General features: G+C 49.8%; 1 protein-coding gene across 1 annotated transcript in view; it reads left to right on the forward strand.

The window, feature by feature from the left end:
• Positions 1 to 851: 851 nt before the first annotated feature.
• Positions 852 to 27,930, forward strand: part of PRRC2A (proline rich coiled-coil 2A) — a 51,375-nt gene continuing 24,296 nt past the window's right edge. Inside the window, exons 1-11 of the mRNA XM_044305223.1 lie at positions 852 to 1,004; positions 5,721 to 5,858; positions 7,017 to 7,194; positions 7,369 to 7,468; positions 8,549 to 8,621; positions 8,944 to 9,087; positions 9,177 to 9,361; positions 10,625 to 10,704; positions 11,557 to 11,696; positions 26,035 to 26,119; positions 27,577 to 27,799. Coding sequence (XP_044161158.1) covers positions 5,747 to 5,858; positions 7,017 to 7,194; positions 7,369 to 7,468; positions 8,549 to 8,621; positions 8,944 to 9,087; positions 9,177 to 9,361; positions 10,625 to 10,704; positions 11,557 to 11,696; positions 26,035 to 26,119; positions 27,577 to 27,799 — 1,320 coding nt within the window. The 5' untranslated portion in view covers positions 852 to 1,004; positions 5,721 to 5,746. The remainder of the gene's footprint in view (positions 1,005 to 5,720; positions 5,859 to 7,016; positions 7,195 to 7,368; positions 7,469 to 8,548; positions 8,622 to 8,943; positions 9,088 to 9,176; positions 9,362 to 10,624; positions 10,705 to 11,556; positions 11,697 to 26,034; positions 26,120 to 27,576; positions 27,800 to 27,930) is intronic.

Below are 27,930 nucleotides of genomic sequence, written 5' to 3' on the forward strand. Positions count from 1 at the left end.
TGAGAAAATCGGCGATGGACAGCAATATGGAAGGTAGCATTCTAATATGGCGAATGTACCGTAATGGAGGTCCTGATGTTAGTGTTCTATAATGGTGATTTTAGGTGAAAGACTCCCTTTAAGTTGGATTCTTGAAATAAGCGGCGCCAAAGGAGTGACAACTGCTTATCCTGCTCCAACCATAGGAAACAATAGGGCCATTCCACTAGCCTGATCAAGCAGGTTCATGTGTGGGTTGTCTGCCATTCCTAAATGTATATATTGGCACCGCTTATCTCCCGTATCTGGTGCAAAGGAAAACTGACTTAGTTCCCCGTAGCAACAAATCAGATTCCACCTTTCATTTTCCAAAAGAGCTCTAAAAACTGAAAGGTGGAATCTGATTGGTTGCTATGGGCAACTAAGCCAGTTTTCCTTTCCACCAGTTTTGATAAATCTCTCCTCTTCTGAGGCTTTGGATTGTCACACACATTTCACTTCCTCTTTAAAAAGAGGTTGTGCAGCAGCTGAGGTCATAACAGCCTACTACTTGATGCTCAGGACAAGCCAGCTGCCAGCACTACAGCCCAGCCTCCAACTTCTCTGCAGTGAAGAGTGGGGGAAACACAAACATGGCCGCAACAGCCTCAAGAGCCAAACATCCCATTTGCGTTTCAAACCTCGTTGTGGGGACTACACGTTTAATGACAACAATAGCGTTGATTGGCTGACACGAGCCCCGCCGCTCTGCCATTGGCTTACAGCTCAGTAATGCCCCGCCTTTCTTTTGACATTGTCCAATCCCTGAATCCCGCCCTCCCAATCAGAAGGCCTGGAATGCTGTGACGTGTGGACTGTACGGTGTGCGGGCCTCCATCTTGTCATTAGTCCCCCTCCCCCATCGAGCTACAAGGCAAACAGGGGGGGAAAAAAAGGACAATCCGCTGCCATCCTCTTCCCGGCAGGCTTTCCCCATCCCGAAAACCCGCTCATCGGAACCCCCTCACCCGGCGCGTCGAGCCCAGGTGGGTATGGGGTGCGGGGTAGTAGGCGCGGTGCCATCCATCCGAGCCAGTGCCGCTGTTTGTAGTTGTAGGAGACGTAGTGTCGCCATTTTGTTTTCCGTTCAGTCACCAACATCCCCCCCCTTCCTGACTCCATCCTCACACCCGGCCGTGCACCCCCCCCCCCCCCCCGATTACCGCACTCTGCCGCTGCGTCTTTCGTGCGGCTTCCTGTTCTCTTCCAGCTGCTGCTTCCTCCTCCCCCATCCTCTCCATCACTGGTACCCGCCGTGGTGTAGTGACGCCTCCCCCGGGCCCTCGGCAAAAATACCCTGATGGCGGACACATAACAATAATAATAATTAGACTTAAAAAAAAAATAAAAAATTTTTTATTTCCATCGCCTTCTGTACGTTGCGGTTTCACGTCAGCGTATACGGCTTTCACGAGTCGTGATTCTGACGCATTATTGTACGGTCGCATCGCAGTTTGCAGAGTTAACCCTTTCTGTCTGGTTCCCATCTTCATTAACCGCCGCTTAGCTCTAATTGGAAACGAATGGCTCCGCTCTACGTTTTTATTTTATTTAATTATCCTATTTTTTTGATAGTTTTCGATGGTCGGCGCCGCTGGTTAATATTTTTGCTTCTCTATTGTGGTTGCAGCTAGTGAGGTAGTAATGGCGGATAGCAGTGCTTGCACACCGGTTGGCGGCTGTCGTGGAGCTTGCACTCCAATTGGCGGCTGTCGTGGAGCTTGCACACCGGTTGGCGGCTGTCGTGGCGCTTGCACACCGGTTGGCGGCTGTCGTGGAGCTTGCACACCGGTTGGCGGCTGTCGTGGCGCTTGCACACCGGTTGGCGGCTGTCGTGGAGCTTGCACACCGGTTGGTGGCTGTCGTGGAGCTTGCACACCGGTTGGCGGCTGTCGTGGAGCTTGCACACCGGTTGGCGGCTGTCGTGGAGCTTGCACACCGGTTGGCGGCTGTCGTGGAGCTTGCACACCGGTTGGCGGCTGTCGTGGCGCTTGCACACCGGTTGGCGGCTGTCGTGGCGCTTGCACACCGGTTGCCGGCTGTCGTGGCGCTTGCACACCGGTTGCCGGCTGTCGTGAAGCTTGTTAGGACCTGTTGCCGGCTGTCATGGCGCTTGCACACCGGTTGGCGGCTGTCGTGAAGCTTGTTAGGGCCGGCTGTCGTGGCGCTTGCACACCGGTTGCCGGCTGTCGTGGCGCTTGCACACCGGTTGCCGGCTGTCGTGGCGCTTGCACACCGGTTGCCGGCTGTCGTGGCGCTTGCACACCGGTTGCCGGCTGTTGTGGCGCTTGTGCTGTCATGTGACTAGTTTAATGGTCTGTCTTCGGCTGTCGGTCCCTCGGTCACGTCCGCTGCTGTAGGGCAGGATGCCGTAGCTGTTACGGTTTGTCCGCTCTCCTGCTCCCGGATTGGACGGCGCTTCCCAAGGAGCCGCCTGTCGGTCACCAGCTCCCGTCCAATCGGCATCAGTGCTGGAGGAGGGCCCCGTACTGACAGGGGGTCCTCAGAAAGCACCCCTGAAACGGGATGAGGGGCCATACAGGGCCACGTCCATAAGTATCCATGGGAAGTAATAATTCCGTAGAGCTTTGCGTTCTGCCGTCCCTCTGTTATTCCACCTGAAAGTGTAGGATGAAAACGGTGTGGGCGCATTCCTCCAATGGTCGCGTCCCTACGCTCACCTGGCACTGTTTGGGCAATGTGGTGTAGAGGGGTTGGCAACACCCAGCTGAGAGCTTATTCATACATTTCCAGGGGGAATAACCAGAGTAGCCGCACAGCGCGGAGTTCTGAGGAAAGGTGCTGCCGAATTGTGATTTAGTGGGGAATCCGGGCGTTTACTAGAAGAGACCTTGTGAGATGGTGCAGCCCGGGCATCGATAGGGGGGGAGGGTGGGGGTTCAATTTGGTGCGGAGAGCAGTGCTGTTGCCCATAGCAACCACCAAACAGGTTGCAGCTTTCAGTTACAAAAAAAAAATCCTTGGAAAAAAATTAGAGCTGGGATGTGACTGGTTGCTATGGTGACTGCTCCACCAGTTTTTCTAACTCCTTCCCCATTGTGTGACATGGGGGCCTGCACAGTGCGGCGCGGGGGCATCAGCCAGGGGGCGTGTCCTCCTGCCGGGACCCCAGAGGTCAGCGCTAATCTGTGCTGAAACCTGGCCGTAAGTGTTCAGGCTCCCTGCAGCGCCGCCACAGGGGAAAGGAAGTATTACACTGCGTCCATTCACATCAGCAGAGGACGGGTCCTCCAGAGAGATGAGGATCCTGAACAGAGGACCCCCCCACCCCCATTAAAGGGGTTATCCAGGAGTTTATATCGATATCAGATCAGCGGGGCCCCACACCCTGCACTTTGATCACCTGTGTGAAGGGAACGGGCCCCTGATCTATATTACTGAACTGCATGCGGTGGCTGGTAGCGCCTCTGTGTGGTACAGTGCAGTACTGCAGAGCGGCTCCACTACGGCGGGATCTGCCGCTGGCAAAAGAGCGTCCCATCCCATGGCAGAAACCTATTGGTGCTAACCCGTGAGCAGGCTGCCGCTTTGGGTTTCCGAGCGGTCCGCGCAGTAACCACACCAAGCTTGGTCTGGAAAAACGGCACTAGGAAAATCTTTTGCTGCGCGGCCCCCTTTGAAAAAAATGTGCGAAGCTCCAGTCTCACACCATAGAAATCGGTTTATGTAAGGGCCCGTGCCGAGAGCCTGTGGATGGTATCTCCAGTCAGTGGTGCTCGTTTACTGCCCTCTGGCAGTTTTTAGGGATTTGCATGAGAGACTATGGAGGCTGCCCATAGTGCATGACCAGTCCTGGAGGAAGTTGTCTGGATTATTCCCACCCCCCATTATCTTACCTGTTTTCAATGCAAAAAAAAAAGTCTGTGTTTTTTCAGGGGGCGCCTGTGCAGGATGTTTGCAGCTGTTTGGCACTGCGCTGCGTACGTTGGAGGACCCGTCCCATCCTCAGCGCTCTATACCTCTGCAGCCGCACCATCTTTGTGTCGCGTGCTCGTTTGGGGCCCAGTAGCATTTTTCAGGTGAGGGGTCCCCAGCCATCAGTGGATGAGGGGACGTACCCTAGCGGATGAACAGTGGCGGCTGCAAGAAAGAAGATGGGAGCAGCGCTGCAGGAACCTGGTCCATCCACTAGGGAGCGGTGAAGACTTCCGAACCAATTAAGTATTGATGACCTACTCCAGGATAGACCCTCAATAACAAAACCTGGATTACCCCTTCAAGAACATTTTCCCAGGTAGCGTCGCCTGGTCTATAAGACGGTATTCTGGAGCTTTCCACAAGGAGGAGCGGTGTCCACACCCCCCACCCATAGACCCCTCACTCCTAACTAGAGTCATTTGACAAAAAAAGCCGGAATTGCTGGGTTTTTGTGTGAAGGAGATCAGTGAATCCCAGAGTGGTTCTGTAAGAGAAGCCACCGCTACACCAAGTCAGGACCTGAAATGTCTCCCTCCTCGTCACCAGTGAGCGGTATTATTGTAAAGTGGAAGAAAGCACAGCAACCATGTAAAGTTACAGAGCGAGGACACCAAGTGCGTTCTTTGGCAGAGTCCAGATCTCCTCTGGTATCAACATCAGCACCAAAACTGTGCGGTGCCGGGAGCTTCTTGGCGTGGGACTCCATGGCTGAGCAGCTGCAGGCAGTCCTCACATCACCAAGCACAATGCCCGGCGTCGGATGGGGAGGTGTAAAGCCGTCACCGCTGGACTCGAATCCTGCTTCTCTATCTGGAGTCGGGGGAATTCCAGGAGAACGTTACCTGCCTGCTGTAAGGATGGTGGAGGAGGGGAAGGCTACGGGGTTCAGATTCAGGGGTCGGCTTTGACCCCCTAATCTCAAGGATGGAAAGTCAACAGTTCAGCAGACCACGACATTTTGGGGTCACATTAAAGACGACCCATCACCTCTCCCGACATGTCTGTTCTAGTGAATTATTGTCGTCCACGTGAAATGACAATTCTGGATCACAAATTCTTCATTCTTCATGTTAAAACTATTAGATGGGGGGGGGGGGGTGCAGCCTGACTGCTGGGACCCCCGCTCCATTCATTCTTTTTGGGAGATGGTGGAGTACAAAAACTAAGATGAAGCAACTTTAATCGCCCCCTTATTAAGAATCAACCGCTTTCTGTCTGCAGCTCCTCTGTGGTCTATATGTCTCCATGGTAACAGCCTCATAGTCTCATGTTTTCTTCCATTTGACCCCTACTTTGTGCTGACTTACATTTGGTTGGCTAGCCAGACACAAAGGGCAGGCAGGCGGCGGCATGGACACGGCGGCATGACGGACATGGGGGGCAGGCGGCAGTATGATGGACGCGGCATGACGGACATGGGGGACGGGCGGCGGCATTACGGATGTGGGGGCGGTATGACTGTAGGATTACACTACAGTTGTCTGTCTAGACTTTGATATGATGCCTCCTCCATGTTACTGTTTGTAGTGTTCTGATGGGTTCAGAAGGCAGAGCGTTGGCATGTGGCAGCTGGCATCATATCTGGTCCCAGGCTTTTTGCACAGTGACTATATTCCAGGTTTGCCGCAGCGTGTACTCGTAGCGGTCTACGGGTGATGGGGGGAGATATGATGTTCCCAGGCGTAGGCTTCATCTCATTGTGCTTCATAGATGCTTTTTGCACTTGAATACAATGTGATATTATTCCCTTTTTGGTTTTTTAGATCATACTCAATGAGCCTCCCCCGCAATGTCAGAGCGGCCGGGGCAGACTGCAAAAGGGAAGGATGGCAAGAAGTACTCGTCTCTCAACCTGTTTGATACATACAAGGGCAAGTCCTTAGAGGTGCAGAAACCAGCAGGTAACGGCGCTCATGTCGCTTTCAGTGATGCCAGCAGATGTGCATGCAGTATTTCTGTCCTCCTGCAGTGTAACTTGCTGATCTTCCTTCCAGGGTGGATTTGATTTAAATCACTAGTCAGTAAGGCTTGATTTAAATCATAGTTTTCTACATAAAGACTAATTCTTGCTGGTATAACTTATAATATGCAAGTAGATGAAGATTTTTAGAATACCAACTTTTCATATTAGTTTGATTAGGTTGATTCTCCATTCATAGGTTTGTAGAAGTTAGGATTAAGGTCTTTTTCTCAACTCTGTTCATGTTATAACATTTTAGCTGTGAAGAAGAGGCATGTGATCTCTGCTGAGTCAAATTCAGTTTTGAGAACTGCAAAAGTAAACCAAGCATCTGTGATAATATCTTGTAGTCAGAGAAACTGCCCAATAATCTTAGGCTACTTTCACACTTGGGGCAGTGTTATCCGGCGGGCAGTTCTGTCGTCGGAACTGCCCGCCGATCTGCATGTGACTGAAAGCATTTGTGAGACGGATGCGGATACGTATCGCAAATGCATTGCAAGAACGGAACAGTCTCTCCGCTTGTCATCCGGACAGACGGATCCGTCTTGTATCTTTCTTCACATTTTTACCGGTCTGCGCAGGCCGGAAGGACGGATCTGGCATTCCGGTTATTTTGAATGCCGGATCCGGCATTCAGGCAAGTCTTAAGTTTTTTTTCGCTGGAGATAAAACCGTAGCATGCTGTGGTTTTCTCTTTTGCTTGATCAGTCAAAATGACTGAACTGATGCATCCTGAACAGATTACTCTCCACTCAGAATGCATGGGGATATGCCTGATCAGTTCTTTTCCGGTATTGAGCCCCTGTGACGGAACTCTATGCCGGAAAAGAAAAAAAAAGGAAGTGTGAAAGTAGCCTTACAAAAACCTCTGGAAGAGCATGACATTGTGAATGGATTAATGGAATTTATTTACCAAAATAATTAAACATATACAGCCTTATTCTACATAATTAAAAAACTAATCTTTATTTCATGATGGAATAACTTTTGGATGGTAATATATTTTCCTCAAAAAGCATTTTATATATAAAAAAAATAATCTGATTTAAATAAAATAAAAATCATTGATTTTTATCCACCCTGCTTCCTTCTCTAGTCACAACCCGCCATGGCCTGCAAAGTCTCGGTAAAGTTGCTATTGCCAGGCGCATGCCCCCCCCAGCCAACCTACCAAGCCTGAAAGCGGAAAACAAAGGGAATGACCCAAACGTCTCACTAGTTCCCAAAGACGGATCAGGATGGGCAAGCAAGCAGGAAACACCAGAGCCAAAGAGGTGAGGAAGCAGCCGTGGCACCAGTGTAATGAGGGCTATGCGTGGCAGACGCCTGGATGTAACGGTAGACGGGAGCTCACAAAAGCACATCATGCAGCAGGAGCCATTTTAATTTTTTGCTTCTCTCTCCTTTCTTCCCACCCCATTGTTTGCTCTCTTCCTGTCCAACCTCAGTACCGATGTCTCTCCAGCAGCGCAGCCGGAGTCGCAGCCACCGCTGGCTTCACAGACGCCTGCATCAAACCAGCCGAAACGCCCCCCAGTTCCACAAGAGGTAAAGCGGCCGATGACGTATAAGAATGATTGATTGTTTTTCTTACCCCCTTTTTCCGTTTAGGTTATCAAACCGCCGGGGGTACCTGCCACGTGATGTATGCCACCTTCCTAGCGTCGTGTTGTGGGACTTCCCGGTGTTAGGGAGAATATGTGGAAGCCAAATGAGCATAGAACAATGATAAGAGGATGAGGTTTGTAGTATAGCAATGGGAGACATCACTGGAGGGAGCCCATCAATGAAGTGGGAGAGGGGGGTATTCCTGGCTATGCAGAGCACAGCTCCTTTTCAGACTATGTTGCATAGACTGGCGGGCTGCATAGACTTCCCATCTAGTAAGCGGGCCAGTTTATTTCTATGGACACGACAAAATTGCTTTAGTTCACCTTGCTCTCTATACAGGGCAAACAAGGGCTCACTAGGGGGCTTCCTTACAGCAGGATCAACTGATTACCTGAGCTCACCTTATGGTCGGGGCTCCTTAAAGGGGTCGTCTCACTTCAGCAAATGGCTTTTATTATGTAGAGGAAGTTAATACAAGCCACTTCCTCATGTATTGTGATTGTCCATATTGCCTCCTCTGCTGGCTGGATTCATTTTTCCATCACATTATACACTGCTTGTTTCCATGGTTACGACCACCCTGCAGTCCAGCAGTGGTGGTCGTGCTTGCACACTAAAGGAAAAATCACTGTCCTATGTGCTTTCACTTGGTCCCGGCCACCACTTTTTCCCTATAGTGTGCAAGCACAGCCACCACTGGGTTGCAGGGTGGCCGTAACCATGGAAACGAGAAGTGTAGAATATGATGGAAAAATGAATCCAGCCAGCAAAGGAGGCAATATGGATAATAACAATACATTAGTAAGTGCCTTGTATTAACTTCTTCTACATAATATATTCTATTTGCTGAAGTGAGACGACAAAAACTTTTGGTTTTAGATTTTTTTTTTTTTTTTTTTACGAAAGAGCAACCCTATGGTCAGGTCTGCTGGTGTATAGTCTGACCTGTGCAATCTGCTTCCACTGTACGCAACATTTTGCTCCCGTCCTAATGACTACTCCTTTATTTCTTTTCAGCCCCCCCAACCAGCCGTCGCCGCGGTAAAGACCTGGGCACAGGCCAGTACCACTCATGGAGCACAAGGAGATGGTAAGAGAAGTGCTTAAAAGCTTCATCACGAGCTGCAAACACTAGTATCAATCTTGCGCTAGGCGGCCATTCTGGAGGAGGCGTAGTCCATACCACATGCCTTATTGCATGGCGGTTACTGTGTAATGGAGGGGGGTTCGAGAAAAGAAAAGGCTGTGTTCTATTTTTTTGCGGTGTGCTGTCCGGATTTTATGGGTCCGCATCGAATCCGCAAAAAATGCGCATCGTACGCGGAAGACAAATATGGCTGTGTGCACTGTGACTTAGTCTCCTCTTTTGTTCCCTCTTTGCTGGATGCTTATTTCACTTCATTCATTGATAGGTGGAAAGGTATCAAGCCGACTGTCGCCATTCTCTCGAGAGGAATTTCCAACCCTGCAGGCGGCTGGGGACCAGGACAAAAGTGGGCACGACCAGAGCACCTCCGCTGTGTCGTATGGGCCCGGACCAAGCCTCCGCCCCCAGAGTAAAGGCTTTTGCTTATGTATACGGCTGATTAATTAGATTTGCGGCTTGTATCATTGTTACTTACTGTCCAAACTTTCCATCCTTCAGATGTAACCAGCTGGAGGGACGGGGGTGGGAGGGGGGGGCTTGGTCCAGGCTCCCTGGATGGTGAGAGCCGTGAGCCTCCCTCTGATGCGGCACACACCCCCAGCAGTGAGCCAGCCCTCCGGCCAGGGCTGCCTCCCTCTGCGCCCCAACAGTTCCCTCCATATCGGGGGATGCTTGCACCATTTGTGAGTATCGTGGGATCTTGTGCTTCTCTCTGTCACTACAGATTTCCTCCATCCTGAAGCTTTTCCTTCTTGCAGAGCTTTAACCTGCAGATCTTCAGTATGTTGTGTATTGACATTTTCTGCCTGACCTGCAGCCCCCTGTAAGCAGTTTCCTCCCGTTTGTGGTCCGGGAGTGAAGTCTCGCTCAGGATCGGGCATGTTGTACTGGTACCTTATGTCAGTATGTATTTTTAAGGGTATGTCCACTTTATGAACACCATTTTACAGTTTACATATTAACATTTTTATGTAAAAATGTGATTGTATTTATTTATCGGTACGTGACATTACCGATCCTCCGTTACATCCTGTATTATACTCCAGAGCTGCACTCACAGTTCTGCTGCTTATAGGAGAAAGGTATAAGCTTGTCTTCAGGCTCATCTCTAACCTATTATGCAAGAGAAAGTTAAAGGGGTTGTCTAGTTTCCTTTACTGACGGTTTACCAGTTCGCTGTCGAAATTGCAGAGGCGAGCAGTGTAATTACGACTTTGCCATCCCATTCACTTGAATGAGCAGTGGTAGTTACACTCCGTCCTATTGCAGTGAATGGAACACTGCAATGTCGACAGTGAGCAGGTAAACGGTGAAGAAAAAGAGTCAGACCCCTGCCGATCTGATATTGATGACCTATCAATTTAGGAAACTGGACAACCCCTTTAATTTTCCCCATAATATAAATAATTGTACAGAGTCTGGCTTGAATCTTACACTTCCTGGGTGCTGATCGCCGGAGCCCGCTTTGCATACCGTATATAACTTGTGTATGGCCAGTGGATATATGTCATGCACTATAGTGTGCGGGTTCAGTGTCTATGGACTGACAGGCAAGCACAGCATGCAGCGTTTTTTCTGTCCGGCTCTCCTTGACATCCAGCATTATCAGTGAGGCGCTGGATGTATGAGAACACTGTGGGGTCAGTCCTGGTTTTCTGCTTCATGCCGGAGGGGAACTGAACCGGATGGCCTGATGTATATGAAGGCGCCATAGTAATGTAATGTAGTTTATGTATGTACATTACTCTGTAAAATGGGCTTCAAAGGTGGACCTAGATTTTAACGAAACTGCAGGCAAACTTTCTATCCAGTTATAGAGTTTCTTGCCCCCTAAGTGTCCCGTACCTTGTGGATTGTATGAGAATGAAATGTCTGCTACGTTTTTCACACTCGTGGAAAGTCTTTTGAAGATGCTATTATGACGCCTTTTTGTCCTCCTTACCTAGATGTATCCCCCGTACTTGCCGTTCCCCCCTCCATATGGGCCACAAGGAGCCTTTCGTTTTCATGGCACAGAAGCTCCCAGGTAATGAACCATGTGTATTAGCTTGTGATGGAGGTCTCAGGGTACTTTCACACTAGCGTTTTTTGGTTTTCCGGTATTGAGTTCCGTCACAGGAGCTCAATACCGGACAAAAACTTATCAGTTCTATCCTAATGCATTCTGAATGGAGAGCAGTTCAGTCCCTCTTACGTTTTTTTTGGACGGAGAAAATACCGCAGCATGATGCAGTTTTCTCTCCGGACAAAAATACTGAACACTTGTTGGAATGCCGGATCCGGCATTAATTTACTTTGAAGTGTATTAGTGCCAGATCCGGCATTCAGTGCTCCCGAAAAACGGATCCAGCTTTTTGGTCTGTGCATGCACAGACCTATAAAAATGCAAAAAAATTAATTTAATATCGGATCTGTTTTTCCGGATGACCAATACCATCCGTTTGCATCCAGATTGCTGGATCCGTCAGGCAGTTACAGCGACGGAACTGCCTGCTGGAATCTTCTGCCGCAAGTGTGAAAGTACCCTAAAGCTAAATGCACACCATCAGGATTCGGATTTGCGTGCGGAAAATCCGCACGATAGGTCATGTACATCGTATTCTATGAGAATTTGAAATTCTCAGTGCGCACGATGCAGATTATGAGCTGCGGTGCAGATTTTTAAATCTGCAGCATGTCAATTTATTTTATTTTTCCTGACCGTATTTCCTTCATTCACTTAGTAAAATCCGCACCAATTGATGCGGATTGACCGCACAGATACACCTGCGGATTTCAGTGCGGATTCTCCGCACATGAATCCTGAACGTGTGCATGTACCCTTATTCTGAAGAACTCCCGTCATTTCAGGAAACTAATTGTCTGTCTCCCATTACAGGTTCCCACGCCTGGCTCCTCCACGTGCCTCCCAAAGTGCTCCTAGGATGCCTGAGCCTGTGAGTCGCCCATCTATCCTGAAGCAAGATGATCTTAAAGAATTTGATGAACTAGATCAAGAGGCAGATGATGGATGGGCAGGTGATTGCTTTCCTCTATAGCAGAGGGGGCTTCCTTGTTGCTGATCACCCCCCCCCCCCCCCTCCTTGTACTAGAGTAGTACTTAAAGGGGTATTGCCAGCTTGTGAAGTGATGGCATGCCACTAGGAGATGATCAGCGGTGTTTCTGAGCAATCCTGAGAATGAAGGAGAAGCGGTGTTCATTTTACTGCTGCTTTTCCTTCATTGCTTCCCGGCCACTTCCTGTACAGTTGGATTGTGACGGCTGCAGTTTAGTGCACATAGCAGTGACTGCGGCACTACTGTGTGCGGGGAGAAATTAGAGCGAAGCACTGTGCAACATCGCCATTGCTGTCTCTTCGTTCTCAGAATTGATGGGGACAGCGAAACAGAGTTTGAGGTATTGCAGCACAATAACTGTTTTCCTTTCTTTTTGGATGCATTAACCCCTTAAAGGGGTTCTGCACTTTCAATTAACTGATGATCTATCCTCTGGATAGATCATCAGCTTCTGATCGGCGGGGGTCCAACACCCGGGACCCCCGCCGATCAGCTGTTTGAGAAGGCAGCGGCGCTCCAGCAGCGCCGCGGCCTTCTCACTGTTTACCACCGGGCCGCCTGCCCACTGACGTCACGACTTGTATCAACTAGAGTGGGCACGGCTAAGCTCTGTTCACTTGAATGGAGCTTAGCCGCGCCCACTGTAGTTGATACAAGTCGTGACGTCAGTGGGCGGGCGGCCTGGCGGTAAACAGTGAGAAGGCCGCGGCGCTCCTGGAGCGCCGCTGCCTTCTCAAACAGCTGATCGGCGGGGGTCCCGGGTGTCGGACCTCGGCCGATCAGAAGCTGATGATCTATCCAGAGGATAGATCATCAGTTAATTGAAAGTGCAGAACCCCTTTAAGGACCAAGCCATTTTTAGCAAATCTGACATGTCACTTTATGTGGTAATAACTTTAAAACGCTTTTACATATCCAGGCCATTCTGAGATTGTTTTCTCATCACATATTGTACTTCAAGACAGTGGTAAAATGGAGTAAAAAAAAATTCATTTTTATTTATAAAAACCAATTTACTTTAAAAAAAAAAAGGAAAAATTAGCAAATTTCAATTTCTCTACTTTTATAATAGTAATATCTCCAAAAATAGTTACTACTTTACATTCCCTATATGTCTACTTCATGTTTGGATCATTTTGAAAATGAAATTTTATTTATTTGGGGACGTTAGAAGGCTTAGAAGTTTAGAAGCAAATCTTAAAAGTTTTAGGAACCTTTCCCAAAAAGTTTTTTTCAGGACCAGTTCAGTTATGATGTCACTTTCTGAGGCTTACATATTAGAAACCACCCATAAATCACCCCATTTTAGAAACTACACCCCTCAAAAAACTGATTTTTACAAACTTTGTTAACCCTTTAGGTGCCCCACGAGAATTAAATGAAAATGGGAATGAAATTTCAAAATTTCACTTTTTTTTTTTAGCAGATTTTAAATTTTAATCTATTTTTTTTCTGCAACACATCAAGGGTTAACAGCCAAACAAAACTCAAAATCTATTAACCTGAATCTGGAGTTTACAGAAACACCCCATGTGTGCTCAAAAACTGATGTATGGGCGCACAGCAGGCTTCAGAGTGGAAGGAGCACCATATGACTTTTGGAGAGAGGATTTAGCTGGAATGGTAATTGGGACCTATGTCGCATATGAAGACACCCTGAGGTGGCCCTACAGTGGAAACCCCCAAAAAGTGACCCCATTCCGGAAACTACATCCCTCAAGGAATATTTCAAGGGGTCTACATTTTTTTGCAGAAAAAGTTGCTTTACACCCACTTTTTACACTTTCACAAGGGAAAACAGGACAAAATACACCCAACATTTTGTTCCCTATTTTGCCCCTGAATATGTGCTCAGAAAATGATGTATGGGCGCATGGCAGGGTTTAAAAGGGAAGTAGCGCCATAGGGCTTTTGGAGGACAGATTTTGCAGGATTGGCTTTTCGGAGCTATGTCACATATGAAGACCCCCCCCAAAAGTGACCCCATTCTGGAAACTACACCCCTCAAGGAACATTTCACGATGTGTAGAGATAACTTCGTCCTCAAAGATAATTCATGGAATTGGCTGTGAAAATTAAAAACATTTCCAGAAAAATTGACTTTAGACCCCAATTTCTCACTTTCACAAGGGGGAACTGGAGAAAATGCACCCCCTAATTTATTGCCCATTTTCTCCTGATTACAGCAATACCCCATATGTGCTTGTATACTGCTATATGGGCATACCACAGGGGTCAGAAGGAAAGGAGCACCAAATGGCTTCTGGAAGCCAGATTTCACCGGAATAATTGACAGGCACCATCGTGCAATTGAACACACCCTGAGGTACCCGTAGAGTGGAAACCCCCAAAAAGTAACCCCATTCCGGAAACTACACCCCTCAAGAAATATTTCAAGGTGTGTAGTGATCATTTTGACCCATCAGGCATTTCACAGAATTAGGAAAATAAAAAATGAAAAAAACTTTTTCCAGAAAAGGTTGCTTTACACCCACATTTTTCACTTTCACAAGGGGTAACAGGACAAAATGCACCCCACATTTTGTTCCCCATTTCCCCCCGAATACAGCAATACCCCATATGTTCTCAAAAACTGATGTATGGGCGCACGGCAGGCTTCAGAGTGGAAGGAGCACCATATGGCATTAGGAGAGCGGATTTAGCTGTAATAGTAATTGGGAGCTATGTCGCATATGAAGACACCCTGAGGTGGCCCTACAGTGGAAACCCCCCTAAAAGTGACCCCATTCCAGAAACTAAACCCCTCAAGGAATATTTCAAGGTGTGTAGTGATCATTTGGACCCATCAGGCATTTCACAGAATTAGGAAACGGTTGGCTGTGGCTGTGAAAATAAAAAATGACAATTTTTTTTCCAGAAAAAGTTGCTTTACACCCACATTTTTCACTTTCACAAGGGGAACCAGGACAAAATGCACGCCACATTTTGTTCCCCATTTCCCCCCGAATATGCCAACACCCTGTATGTGCTCAAAAAATGATGTATGGGCGCACGGCAGGGCTCTAGATACAAACAGCTAAATATGGATTTTGCTGACCTGAATTGTCATTTTAGCTGCCATGTCGCATTTAAAAAATTTCTTGAGGTCCCCAGAAATTATAAACCCCAAGGAATGACCCCATTTCGGAAAGAGCACCCCCGTACGAACATTTTAAGTGGCGGAAAGGGTACTTTTTAGCAAACGGGTGTCTCGCAGAAAAGAATAGTGGTTGTTGGAAAGTGGATATGCAAGCAAGGTGGACTAAATCAGATATAAAGTGGAAATATTGCAGGGAGCATAAAGGATGAAATTATTTTAATATTCCATGGAAGAATGGTAGCTTCTGAAGCGCTCCTGCATGCACAGGCCAGGTTTTTGAGGCAGGTTTCGCATTGGTAAATGGTGTCTTTCCTTATCCCTCTTTTGGAACACACCCTGCATCTTTTTGGGGTCCTTCCCTGCCTTGCTGTCTGGAGGACTTGACCTGGAAAATGTTGCCCTGGTATGACACGGGTACCATGACTTCCTGAAGTACTGGGATCCTCCACGGCCTGGGTTTGATAAATTAAGGCCTTGATTACCACCCTCTTGGAACTGAAGGAAAGTTCCTCTGTGGCCTGAAGATTGAAATAAGATGTACGCATTGTGCATTGCCATCTGTACAATGTGTATGGCCAGCTTTTTGTACCACACTTTTGTTTTTCGTGTGGCACTGTAGGGCTTCATAAGTTAATCTGCAAGATCTGCCCTTCCCATGTGCCTGTTGTAATCAAGGATGCAGTCTGGTCTGGGGACAGTGGTAGTGGTACCTCGTACAGTGAAAGGGGAGCTGGCGTTAGTGTGAATGGTGGTTGGTAAAAAGACGTCCCTCTTGTATTGAACCACCAGCATGTTATGGAGGAGAGCCCAACTTTCGCCCATTCTCAGTGGTTGCACTACCAAGGATATAGGGAGGCCACTCTGATTTTTGCGTACTGTGACGCAAGCCAGAGTACCCCTGGCAGTTAAGGTACTTTCACACTTGCGGCAGGACGAATCCGGCAGGCTGTTCACCCTGTCGGATCTGTCCTTCCACTGTTTCGCCGGACCACCGCTCCGTCCCCATTGACTATAATGGGGACGAGGGCGGCGCTCCGGCGCAGTACGGCAGTGCACGGCGATAGGCTGCCGGACTAAAAGTCCTGCATGTCCGACTTTTTAGTCCGTCTGCCTCTGACCGCGAACTGCCGTGCTGCGCCAGAGCTCCACCCCCGTCCCCATTATATAGTCAATGGGGACGGAGCAGCGGCACGGCAAACAGTAGAAGGACTAATCCGACAGGGTGAACAGCCTGCCGGATCCGTCCTGCCGCAAGTGTGAAAGTACCCTTAGGGACCTGAATTGGGGTATGCTGGTGTAGTAATTATCCACATAGAGCTGGTAACCCTTATCCAGCAGTGGGTGCAGTAAATCCCACACAATCTTCCCACTAACTCCTAGGATGGGGGGGCATTCTGCGGGTTCTATCCTGGAATCTTTCCCTTCGTAAATGTGGAACTTGTGGGTGTACCTGGAGCTACTCTTATTTTTATGCCATACCTTGCCCATTTGCTAGGCAGGTATTGGCGGAATCTAATCCTCCCTTTGAACAATAATAGGGACTCCTACACTGCCATTTTTCTTTGGGTTGTACAGCTCAGCAAACTTGTTGAAGTGGCCAATGACAGGCCTAACCTTGAACAGTCGGTCAAATGTTGGGTCGTTTTGGGGTGGGCGCTGTGCATTGTTCTTGTAGTGTATGAATTTTAGGATTAATTCAAAACTCTTCCGGGCCATGGTCTGACTGTAAATTGGAGTCTGGTAGAAAATGTCAGAACTCCAATATTGCCTAACGTTTGGCTTCTTTACTACGCCCATATGCAGCACGAGTCCCCAAAACTCCATAATCTCTGCTGCACTTACTGGGCTCCAACCTAGGGGTCTAGCGTATGGCGAACTAGGGTTCTGAGCATTAAATTGTTGGGTGTACAAATTGGTTTGGGCCACCATTAAATTTACTAAATCTTCAGAGACGATGATTTTGAAATAAATCTAGCTCGGTGAAGTCCGCACAATCTATCAGAATTTCTGAGTTGCCCACAAACGCAGGGATTTGGGACTCATAATCGTCAGGGGGTGGCGTCCATGTGGGCTCACTCTGGGGGGCTGCCTCCTCTGCTACCCTAGGGCGCCTTCTAGAGGGTCCCTCATCAGCGGATGATGATAATGAGGGGGTAGAGGAAAGTGGCATCCTCTTCTCCCTCACTGGCAGACTCCGTATCGGAGACAAGCATGGCGTATGCCTCTTCAGCTGAGTATAGTCGTTGGGATGGAAGGGCCATTTTTATTTTACTGGGGTGTGAAATGCGGAAACCTTTTATTTAGTGTGAGCGGTATGTATGTAGTGTGTTCACACGTGAAGGGGCTTGTAGAAAATTTTAAATTTACATTTAGAAGAAAAGTTGTAATAAAGTTTTCTGCAAAAAAAAAAATTCTGCACAGAAAAAGTATTTCTCGCCCATTTTCCTTGGGGGACACAGACCTTGGGTATAGCTCAGCTCCCTAGGAGGCGTGACACTAAGTAAAACTGTTAAGCCCCTCCTCCATCAGCTATACCCTCAGCCTGGAGATAGAGGCTCCCAGTTTTAGCTTAGTGTCCAAGGAGGCAAGACACTCCCTGCTACTGCAGGGCTGTTTTCTCCTTGTTGTAATTTTATTTTATTTTTGTTTTTCCTAGAGATACCAGAGACGCATTGGGCCTCTCTGCTCTCCCGGGGTGAGCTGCGCCAGTGCCAACTTATCTGCACTGCTGCCTCCCCCACAGAAGCAATAGGAGGATCTGGGCAGCAATGGCTCCCCTACATCCCGCCAGCTAGGGGGTCGCCCGCACGCAAAGCCCCTCTCCCAGCTTCCTGCCACTGCGGTGCCAGTAGCTGAAGGGGCGACCCTGCTGGAAGGAACTGAGGGTGAAGACAGGTGAGATGGCTTTTCCAGCCCATACCCTGTCCCTATCGGCAAGCATGTACCCCTCTGGGTTTGAAGGGGGGCACCCGTGGTCGCTCATTCTGAGCGCTCCAGCAGACCCTCCCCAGCTCTCCTCCGTGTATCCTGCACCCCCACGCCGTTTTCCCCCATTTTCAGGCTACTCTTCAAGTCGGCTGATCTCTCCCTCTCTCCCTCCCGCCGCCGGCCGCTCCGTTCCGAACGGGGGGCGGGGCTTATGCCCGACATGACCATATCGGCATCGGCGGGGCAGGGGACAATGGTGGCAGAAGGTCACCCACCTGGGAATAATCGCCGCACTCTTGGGGCCTGCGGGCCCTTTATTTCATGGCACCCTGCTTCTTCTTAGCCCTGCGAGGTTTTTCGGCAGCAGGGGGCGTGGCTTACGCGCGCGCGCGCCATTTTGGGGGCGGAGTTAGGTTCTCCTTCACAGGAGACATTTCGAGCGCTGGAGGGGGCGGAGCTTGTTCCCCGCGCTTCTGCTGAATTCTTCCCGCGTTTCCTCACTCCTAGACAGGAAGCTGGGACACGTGGGGGACTCTGAGCACCTGGTGTATCGCTCGGCTTCTGTGGGCGCTATCTGCAGGCTCTCTGCTGTTTGCTGCTCCCTGCTGCTGCTGCTGCTGCTGCTGCAGCTGCTGCTGATCCTCTCTACTCCTGACGTTCTTCTGAGGCACTGGTAGGACAGTTAACCCTCTCCTAACCCTCCTGGTCATAGCTGCTATATCCCTTGTGGTCTCTGTATTGGGGTACGACCACTTTTTCAGCATGTCAGATCCCACGGGTGCCCCCAAACCCTGGTACCATGCCTGTACCGCCTGTAAGGAACTTTTTCCGCGGGGGCAATCTGAGCCGCATTGCCTTGCATGTCAGGCCCCGGTGCAGGGCCCGCTTCCCGCTGCGCCCCCCGGTGCCTCTGAACCCCCTGACTGGGCTAGGTCTCTGTCTCAGGCGGTGGAAAGTCTTACACACGTAGTGGGCCGTCTCGTGGATAGACCGCCTCTCCCGCAGGCTGCCACAATCCCTGTCGCACCCGCTGGGACTACCGTTTCTGCCGCCCCCACTGATTCCCTGCCTCCCAGCGAATCTTCCAGGGCCCGGCATATTCAGAAACGTTCAAGGGTTGAGCGCACATCTTCTCCAGATGCTTCGCTCTCTCCGCCATGCGTGCGAGCTCAGTCAAGTCTATCCTCTCAAAGGGATACGCTTTCTGAGGGAGAACTGGCGGATTCGGACGTGGACATGGACTCAGAGCTTCCGTCCAAATTGGCGTCCGCGGTGGGGCATCTTATCACTAGCATCCGTGATACCTTTCATCGCTCTCTAATGGACAAGGGTGTCGTCGCCCCCGTGCCTCCGACGGAAAGGTTCAGGGGGTTCTACTCGAACCTCTTTGTGGTTCCCAAGAAGGAAGGCTCAGTGCGACCGATCTTGGACCTAAAGCGCCTGAACCGTTTTCTCCGACTGCAGAGATTCCGGATGGAGTCTCTCAGGTCCGCAGTGGCCTCCCTGGAAAGAGGGGATTTCATGGCCTCAATCGACGTTCAGGATGCATACCTCCACGTTCCGGTTGCTCCATGTCATCACCGCTTCCTGCGCTTCGCGGTGGGGGACGATCACTTCCAATTCGTCGCCCTTCCCTTTGGTCTGGCGACGGCTCCTCGAGTATTCACCAAGGTCCTGGCCCCTGTCTTGGCCCTTCTGCGTTCAAGAAGTGTTTTTCTTCTCCCTTACTTGGACGACATCTTGGTCAAGGCACCCTCCTTCTCTCAGGCATCCGGCAGTGTGGGACTCACTCTGGAGACCCTGACGCGGTTCGGTTGGATCATCAACCACCCCAAGTCTTCTCTTACCCCCTCCAGACGGCTGATCTTCCTGGGGATGCTCCTGGATACGGAGTTGGCGGAGGTCCGCCTCCCGTCGGACAAGCGTCTGGCCCTTTGCGGGTCTGTTCGCGGTCTCCTCCGTCATCACCGCCCTTCCCTCAGATCCAGCATGCGGTTGTTGGGGAAGATGGTTGCCTGTTTCGAAGCGGTGCCGTTCGCACAATTCCGATCCCGCACCTTTCAGAGGGCAATTCTGTCGGCCTGGGACAAATCACCGAGGAGTCTGGACAGGACCTTTCTTCTGCCTCCCCTGGCTCGGGCTTCCCTCAGCTGGTGGTTGCATATCCCTCTACGGGGGAGGTCCTTCCTCCCACTGAACTGGCTGGTGATTACCACCGATGCCAGCTTACGGGGGTGGGGGGGGGTTTTCCCTCCCCGGTCCGTCCAGGGCGTTTGGTCTCTATCGGAGTCCAGACTTCCAATCAATATTCTGGAACTGAGGGCGATTCTTCTGTCCCTCAGACACTGGACCCATCTACTGAGGGGCCACCCTGTTCGGATCCAATCGGACAATGCCACGGCTGTGGCATACATAAACCATCAGGGAGGCACTCGCAGCGCTGCAGCGATGCAAGAGGTGACCCTCATTCTCCTCTGGGCGGAGGCGCATGTGCCGGCCTTATCCGCAATTTACATCCCGGGGGTGGACAACTGGGCGGCGGATTTCCTGAGCCGGTCCACCATCGACCCGGGAGAATGGTCCCTGCACCCAGAGGTGTTCGAAGCCCTTTGTCTTCGCTGGGGTCGCCCCGACGTGGACCTCATGGCTTCCAAATTCAACCACAAGGTCCCCCGATACCTGGCCAGGGCACGGGACCCGAAGGCGTACGGCGCCGACGCGCTCGTCCTTCCGTGGCGCGAATTCTCCCTTCTGTACGTCTTTCCTCCTTTCCCCCTCCTGCCACGGGTTCTTCGGAGGATCGCGGCAGAGGGCGTTCCCGCGATTCTGATCGCCCCGGATTGGCCCCGCCGGTCTTGGTACGCCGACCTAATGTTGCTGTTGGCAGACGCACCGTGGCCACTGCCCTCCAGGGAAGACCTTCTCTCTCAGGGACCGATCTTCCACGAGCATTTAGGCTCGCTACGTTTGACGGCGTGGCTATTGAGACCGCCGTCTTAACGCGACGGGGTTTCTCCGCGGACGTAGTCCGCACCATGATCCGTGCTCGTAAGCCCGTGTCCTCTAGGATCTACTATCGGGTTTGGAGGTCCTATCTGGGGTTCTGTGAGTCCCGGAGCATCCCACCTCTCCGGTTTTCTCTTCCCACGATCCTGTCCTTCCTCCAGTCGGGTCTGGACCTGGGGCTGAGCCTCAGTTCTCTGAAGGGACAGATTTCGGCGCTGTCTATTCTTCTCCAGCGTCCCCTGGCCCCTCTGGGGCCAATTAAGACCTTCTTACAAGGGGTGGCTCACTCTGTTCCGCCGTACCGCCCTCCAGTTCCATCCTGGGACCTGAATGTGGTGCTCTCGGCGCTCCAATCAGCCCCCTTCGAGCCTTTACGGGAGGTCTCCCTTCGCCTTCTGTCCTGCAAGGTCATTTTTCTTGTGGCCATCACATCTCTCCGACGGGTGTCGGAGTTAGCGGCTCTTTCTTGCTCCGAACCTTTCCTGATCTTCCACCAGGATAAGGTTGTGCTTCGGCCTGTCCCGTCCTTCCTGCCAAAGGTGGTCTCCGCCTTTCACATCAATGAGGACATCGTCCTTCCGTCGCTCTGTCCCTCTCCTTCCCACCCCAGAGAACGGGAACTGCACCGTCTGGATGTGGTCAGGGCGTTGAAGATTTATCTGGAGGTCACCGGATCCTTTCGGCGCACGGACTCCCTGTTTGTGGTTCCGGAGGGTTCGCGCAAGGGTTTGGCGGTCTCCAAGGTGGCTATTGCCCGTTTCATTAAACTGGCGGTGTCTGAGGCTTATCGAGCCAAGGGTAGAGCTCCGCCTTTCAGCGTCACTGCTCATTCCACCAGAGCAGTCGGAGCTTCCTGGGCGCAGAGGCATCGGGCCTCGGCTGAACAGTTGTGCAAAGCAGCCACTTGGTCCTCTCTGCACACTTTCACAAGGTTCTATAGAGTGCATACGCATGCATCAGCGGATGCTGCTTTGGGCCGCCTGGTTTTGCAGGCAGCGGTTTCCTGATGCTCCGGTGGTGGTCCGCCTTGGGTTTGTGGTCCCTCCCTTCTTGGACTGCTCTTGAACGTCCCAAGGTCTGTGTCCCCCAAGGAAAATGGGCGAGAAAAGGAGATTTTTGTATAACTTACCAGTTAAATCTCTTTCTCGCTCTTCCTTGGGGGACACAGCACCCACCCTTCTGTGTTTTGTTACAGGGTTATGGTCTGGCGCCCCGTTGGGTTGCTGGCTGGTTGTTTCCGTTATTGGTTGTTATCCTTTCACTACTTGGACACGCAACTGGTAGCCTCTATCTCCAGGCTGAGGGTATAGCTGATGGAGGAGGGGCTTAACAGTTTTACTTAGTGTCACGCCTCCTAGGGAGCTGAGCTATACCCAAGGTCTGTGTCCCCCAAGGAAGAGCGAGAAAGAGATTTAACTGGTAAGTTATACAAAAATCTCCTTTTTCTGCACACAAAAAGAAAGTATTTTCTGCAGGCAAAAAAACTTGCGGCGCAAACTGAGCAGACCCGATCAGTAATGGACACTACAGATCGGTTCTCAGTGGTTGCAAAATGCACGTACGCTGATGGTGCGTTCGTGCGAAAATCTAAACTGACACTAACTGAAATTGATATATACAGGTGAAACTCGAAAAATTAGAATATCGTGCAAAGTTAATTTATTTCAGTAATGCAACTTAAAAGGTGAAACTAACATATGAGACTCATTACAGGCAGAGCGAGATATTTTAAGCCTTTATTTGTTATAATTTGGATGATTATGGCTTACAGCTTAGGAAACCCCAAAGTCACAATTTTGAGGTTCCCTTTGCTCAGGGGGTATGGACTAATTATCTGACTAGAGTGCGACACTGTGAGCCTAGAATATGGAACCTTTTCACAAAATTCTAATTTCTCGCCCATTTTCCTTGGGGGACACAGACCTTGGGTATAGCTCAGCTCCCTAGGAGGCGTGACACTAAGTAAAACTGTTAAGCCCCTCCTCCATCAGCTATACCCTCAGCCTGGAGATAGAGGCTACCAGTTTTAGCTTAGTGTCCAAGGAGGCAAGACATCCCGCAGTGTGGAACTCACTCTGGAGACCCTGAGTAAGGGGGGCACCCGTGGTCGCTCATTCTGAGCGCTCATCTGCAGGACAATGCAGCACAGCAGCATCCTCAGCACCCCCACGCCGTTCCCCCCCCCCCCACGCTGCTATCTTTCTCCCCCCCCACGCTGCTATCTTTCTCCGGTTTTCTCTTCCCACAATCCTGTCCTTCCTCCAGTCGGGTCTGGACCTGGGGCTGTGCCTCAGTTCTCTGAAGGGTCAGATTTCGGCGCTGTCTATTCTTCTCCAGCGTCCCCTGGCCCTCTAGGGCCAATTAAGACCTTTTTACAAGGGGTGGCTCACTCTGTTCCGCCGTACCGCCCTCCAGTTCCTTCCTGGGACCTGAATGTGGTGCTCTCGGCGCTCCAATCAGCCCCCTTCGAGCCTTTACGGGAGGTCTCCCTTCGCCTTCTGTCCTGCAAGGTCATCTTTCTTGTGGCCGTCACGTCTCTCCGACGGGTGTCGGAGTTAGCGGCTCTTTCTTGCTCCGAACCTTTCCTGATCTTCCACCAGGATAAGGTTGTGCTTCGGCCTGTCCCGACTTTCCTGCCAAAGGTGGTCTCCGCCTTTCACATCAATGAGGACATCGTCCTTCCGTCGCTCTGTCCCTCTCCTTCCCACCCCAGAGAACGGGAACTGCACCGTCTGGATGTGGTCAGGGCGTTGAGGATTTACTTGGAGGTCACCGGGTCCTTTCGGCGCACGGACTCCCTGTTTGTGGTTCCGGAGGGTTCGCGCAAAGGGTTGGCGGTCTCCAAGGTGGCTATTGCCCGTTTCATTAAACTGGCGGTGTCTGAGGCTTATCGAGCCAAGGGCAGACCTCCGCCTTTCGGCGTCACTGCTCATTCCACCAGAGCAGTCGGAGCTTCCTGGGCGCAGAGGCATCGGGCCTCGGCTGAACAGTTGTGCAAAGCAGCCACTTGGTCCTCTCTGCACACTTTCACAAAGTTCTATAGGGTGCATACGCATGCATCAGCGGATGCTGCTTTGGGCCGCCTGGTTTTGCAGGCAGCGGTTTCCTGATGCTCTGGTGGTGTTCCGCCTTGGGTTTGTGGTCCCTCCCTTCTTGGACTGCTCTTGAACGTCCCAAGGTCTGTGTCCCCCAAGGAAAATGGGCGAGAAAAGGAGATTTTTGTATAACTTACCAGTTAAATCTCTTTCTCGCTCTTCCTTGGGGGACACAGCACCCACCCTTCTGTGTTTGGTTACAGGGTTATGGTCTGGCGCCCCGTTGGGTTGCTGGCTGGTTGTTTCCGTTATTGGTTGTTATCCTTTCACTACTTGGACACGCAACTGGTAGCCTCTATCTCCAGGCTGAGGGTATAGCTGATGGAGGAGGGGCTTAACAGTTTTACTTAGTGTCACGCCTCCTAGGGAGCTGAGCTATACCCAAGGTCTGTGTCCCCCAAGGAAGAGCGAGAAAGAGATTTAACTGGTAAGTTATACAAAAATCTCCTTTTTAATTTGCATTACTGAAATAAATGGACTTTTGAACGATATTCAAATTTTTCGAGTTTCCCCTGTATATCTAACTACCACTAGCTGCAGTTATTTTTTTCACACACAAAAAAAGTGAAAAAATAAAATAAAAAAAATTTGCAGATGCTACTGAGCACACTACTGATCGGTGCTCTGCAGTACACACACAAATCGTGTGTGCGTGCAAAAACTGTAGTATAAAACTTTACTACAGTGAACACAGGCTAAAAATGTAATATATATATATATATATATATATATATATATATATATATATATCCCTAACTACCAGTTCTTCTTTTTATAAAAATAAAAAATCTGCACAAATAATCACATGTGCTGATTAGGCAGGTACGCACTGAAAAGCACTTGGCGGTCACAGCTCGCACGCAGGAAAAGTGATGCAGAGCTGGAAAATGTAAAAAAAATATATATAAAAAGACCCAAAAAAGTGCATGGACCAAATGGTGTCTGTAAAAAAAGGATGAGGTGGGTGGGAAGGGACAGGGATGGAGGGATCTGGAACGGCTGCTAATGGGGAAAAAAAATATTTGTGCAGCTATTCCAGATCTTCTAATTCTTTCTTTTCGGCATTACAGGGGTTAAATTCGCAGTGGTTGTACACCACAAGTCCCAGCAATCCACAGCAGTACAGAGGAGCACAAAACCTCTCAGCATGCAGTAACGAGCTAGAATGGCTGCATGCAGGGAAGTTCAGCCTCTTCCTGTGCAGCTATAGCGCTGCCATTGGCTGGAGCGTTGTTCCAGCCAATCGCAGTGCTGGCAGGAGACCCAAAACACTGGTGTCCCCTGCCCCACCTCGGATGTGGCCAGTGCTGGCCAGTTCAGCACCGTCCCCTGACCCACCCCGCAGCTTCTGACAACTTCCTGCACTGCGATGTGCCGGTCTCATTGATCTGCAAATCGCAGCGTTTGGAGCTGCAGGAAGGCGGATCGGCACCATGCTGCCTGCCGGTAAGAACAGCCATGGTGCCGCGATTCCACCCCGATCTTCCCCCAGAGCCCCGCAGACCTCATGAAGTACATGTATGTCATGGGTCTTTAAGTCCCGTCCAGATATGATGTACATGTACGTCATGGTTCCTTAAGGGGTTAAAGTTGTTCACTTCTGTGGGCCTTTTCTGCAGACCCTTTCCCTCCAGCGTGGTCTGATCTGTGCCACTGTCTTCTGGCTCAATCGCCCCCCCCCCCCCTTGGGCACGGTGTGATGTGGGTCACATGGTCGCTGCAGCCAATAACTGGCCTCACTGGTGACGTGTCACCCATGCTTAACGTGACCCAGTGACATGAAGCAGGGTGATGTCCGCACTGGGGCCAGATATTGGCTGCAGCAGCCAAGCGACCTGCATCAAACCAGGTGTTGACCCTGGAAGACCTTAGGCCTGTGACGACTAAGGGGGAGGGATCCACTAAGTATGATTCTCACTGCAGGACTAGCCACAGTAGGGGGTTGTGCGGAAACGTTCCCCAAGGGTGAACAACCCCTTTATGCCGTTCACAATTTCTGCACGTGTCCTTTGTCTCCCCCTCCTAACATGACATGGTCTTTACTCACAGGCTGCAAGGATGTTCATCCACTCTAACACTTTATGCTGCTCCTATCATTTCTTTCATGCGGCACGTCAGTCTTCCTTTGTTTCATCCCTCTCCATTCTAAAATAGTCGCTTTCCCCCCTAGGAGCTCATGAAGAGGTGGATTACACTGAAAAACTGAAGTTCAGTGATGACGAGGACGGGAAAGACACAGACAATGAAGATAAAAGGTGTGTTTGTCTAGTTTAATGGAAGAGTTAAAGGCTATGTACACCTTCGGAGGCATGTTACATGTTACTCATTTTTTGGCTAAAAAATATTGAGCTGTTCTGTCACAGAAGGTTAACAGTTTTTCTAACTGTGTGACTGGTACTTTCACTGTCACTTTGTGCTGGTCATATAATAACCCTTATCTCTAAACTTCTGATAGGTCATAAACACTTATTTAAGCCACATTCTTATCAGGAAGAGAAGAGCTGAGCTATAATAAGTGTTTACTATGTGAAACTACAACTCCCAGCATGCACACTTGCTGGGAGTTGGAGTTGCTGACCCCCTGCCCTAGGGCAATGCACAGGTACCTGAACACATGCTCAGAGCTTCAGATCATCATGTCTACCTTCCAGTCTGTGTAGAAGATGTGGTATCAGTGCAGTGGGGATGGGGTCTTCACTCCTCTAGAAGTATGCACAGTACACTGCATGTCTGCCTGGACGGAGTGAGTCAGCGGTCACGCATGTAGCCACTTTGTTACGGTCTAGATACACAGTCCCTAGTGACTGCAGCATCTAGGGAGTTTATCGGCTGGCATCAGAAGTAACTCACAACGGGAGCCAGTGCTGGGCTCCTGCAGTGATCTATAGCGCTGTATCAGTGTAGCATGTGCAGGTCTTTTTTTTTTTTTTTTTTTTTTTTAAACCTAATTTTTATTTTGTTTTCAGAAGAAAAAGAACATGTAAGTGTTACATACAGAGTACAAAATGTATGTTTTGTCTGTAGTATTAACAATCATTATAAATCTTATTATATACTCTGCATGGTGTCATCATTTTCAACATAGTAATTAACAGAGCAGGTTATATAAACATTACTATAAGTAACATTGGCAGAATAAAGGGAAGGAAATAGAGATAAAGGAGGAGTAAGTGACAAGGAGTGTTAAGTACATCTGGGTCTTTCCTATCTGTTAGAACTGTTAAATTTGGAATGAAGCCAACAATCCCATGCAAGTTTAAACTTGGCTCGTTTGTTGGATATGGAAGCATTGAACATTTCACATAGACAGTTGTTATTCACAGCATTTGTAATTTTCGTCAGTGGAGGAGGGTTTGGATTATTCCAATAGGAGGCAGTTTTCATTCTAGCAGCCACTATTACGTGAGTGACAACTACTCTAATAGTTTGAGGAAATAAGTCTAAATCAACAGAGATTGCTGCCCACTCCAGGATTAATGAGGCAGGGACTGAAAAGACCCGCACATGCTTCACTGATACAGCTCTACAGAAGAAAGAAAATTGAAATTACAGTTTTAAAAAATAAAAATCAATATCGTCAGGCATTAAAAGGGCAAGTTAGTCTAATTAATTTAATTAATTGTCCAGTCCTAGATAAATGACTGTGGTCTTATGAGGCGGTAGGTTTCTTCACCCAATCTATAGATTCCTTTACCATCTGCTATGTTTGCAGGGAGAATGAGAATCCTAGCGCTGAAAAGACGCCTCTTCCTCAGAATGCCACTGAGACCACTGATTCTAGGAAGGTCTCCCCTACAGAAGAGAAGCCCCCTCAAGTCAAGGTGGCATGGCAAGAGGGAGCTCGCACTTCAGAACCGCAGGAGGCACCTGCTGCCAGTGTTGCAACTTCTCAGAGGGGACAGACTGCACATCGGGGACCCACACCTGAAAACAAGGTAGAGGAAAGTTTTTGCCTGTCTTGAAAGCTGGGACTGGTAGCACTTTAGGTTTCTTAATAAAGAAGAACTGCTCTGTGTTTAGGCCGGGCAGCTGTCCTCTTAAGGGTATGTTCACATGACGTTTTTTG

This window comes from Bufo gargarizans, chromosome 9 (assembly GCF_014858855.1).
Source record: "Bufo gargarizans isolate SCDJY-AF-19 chromosome 9, ASM1485885v1, whole genome shotgun sequence".
NCBI classification, from domain to species: Eukaryota; Metazoa; Chordata; class Amphibia; order Anura; family Bufonidae; genus Bufo; species Bufo gargarizans.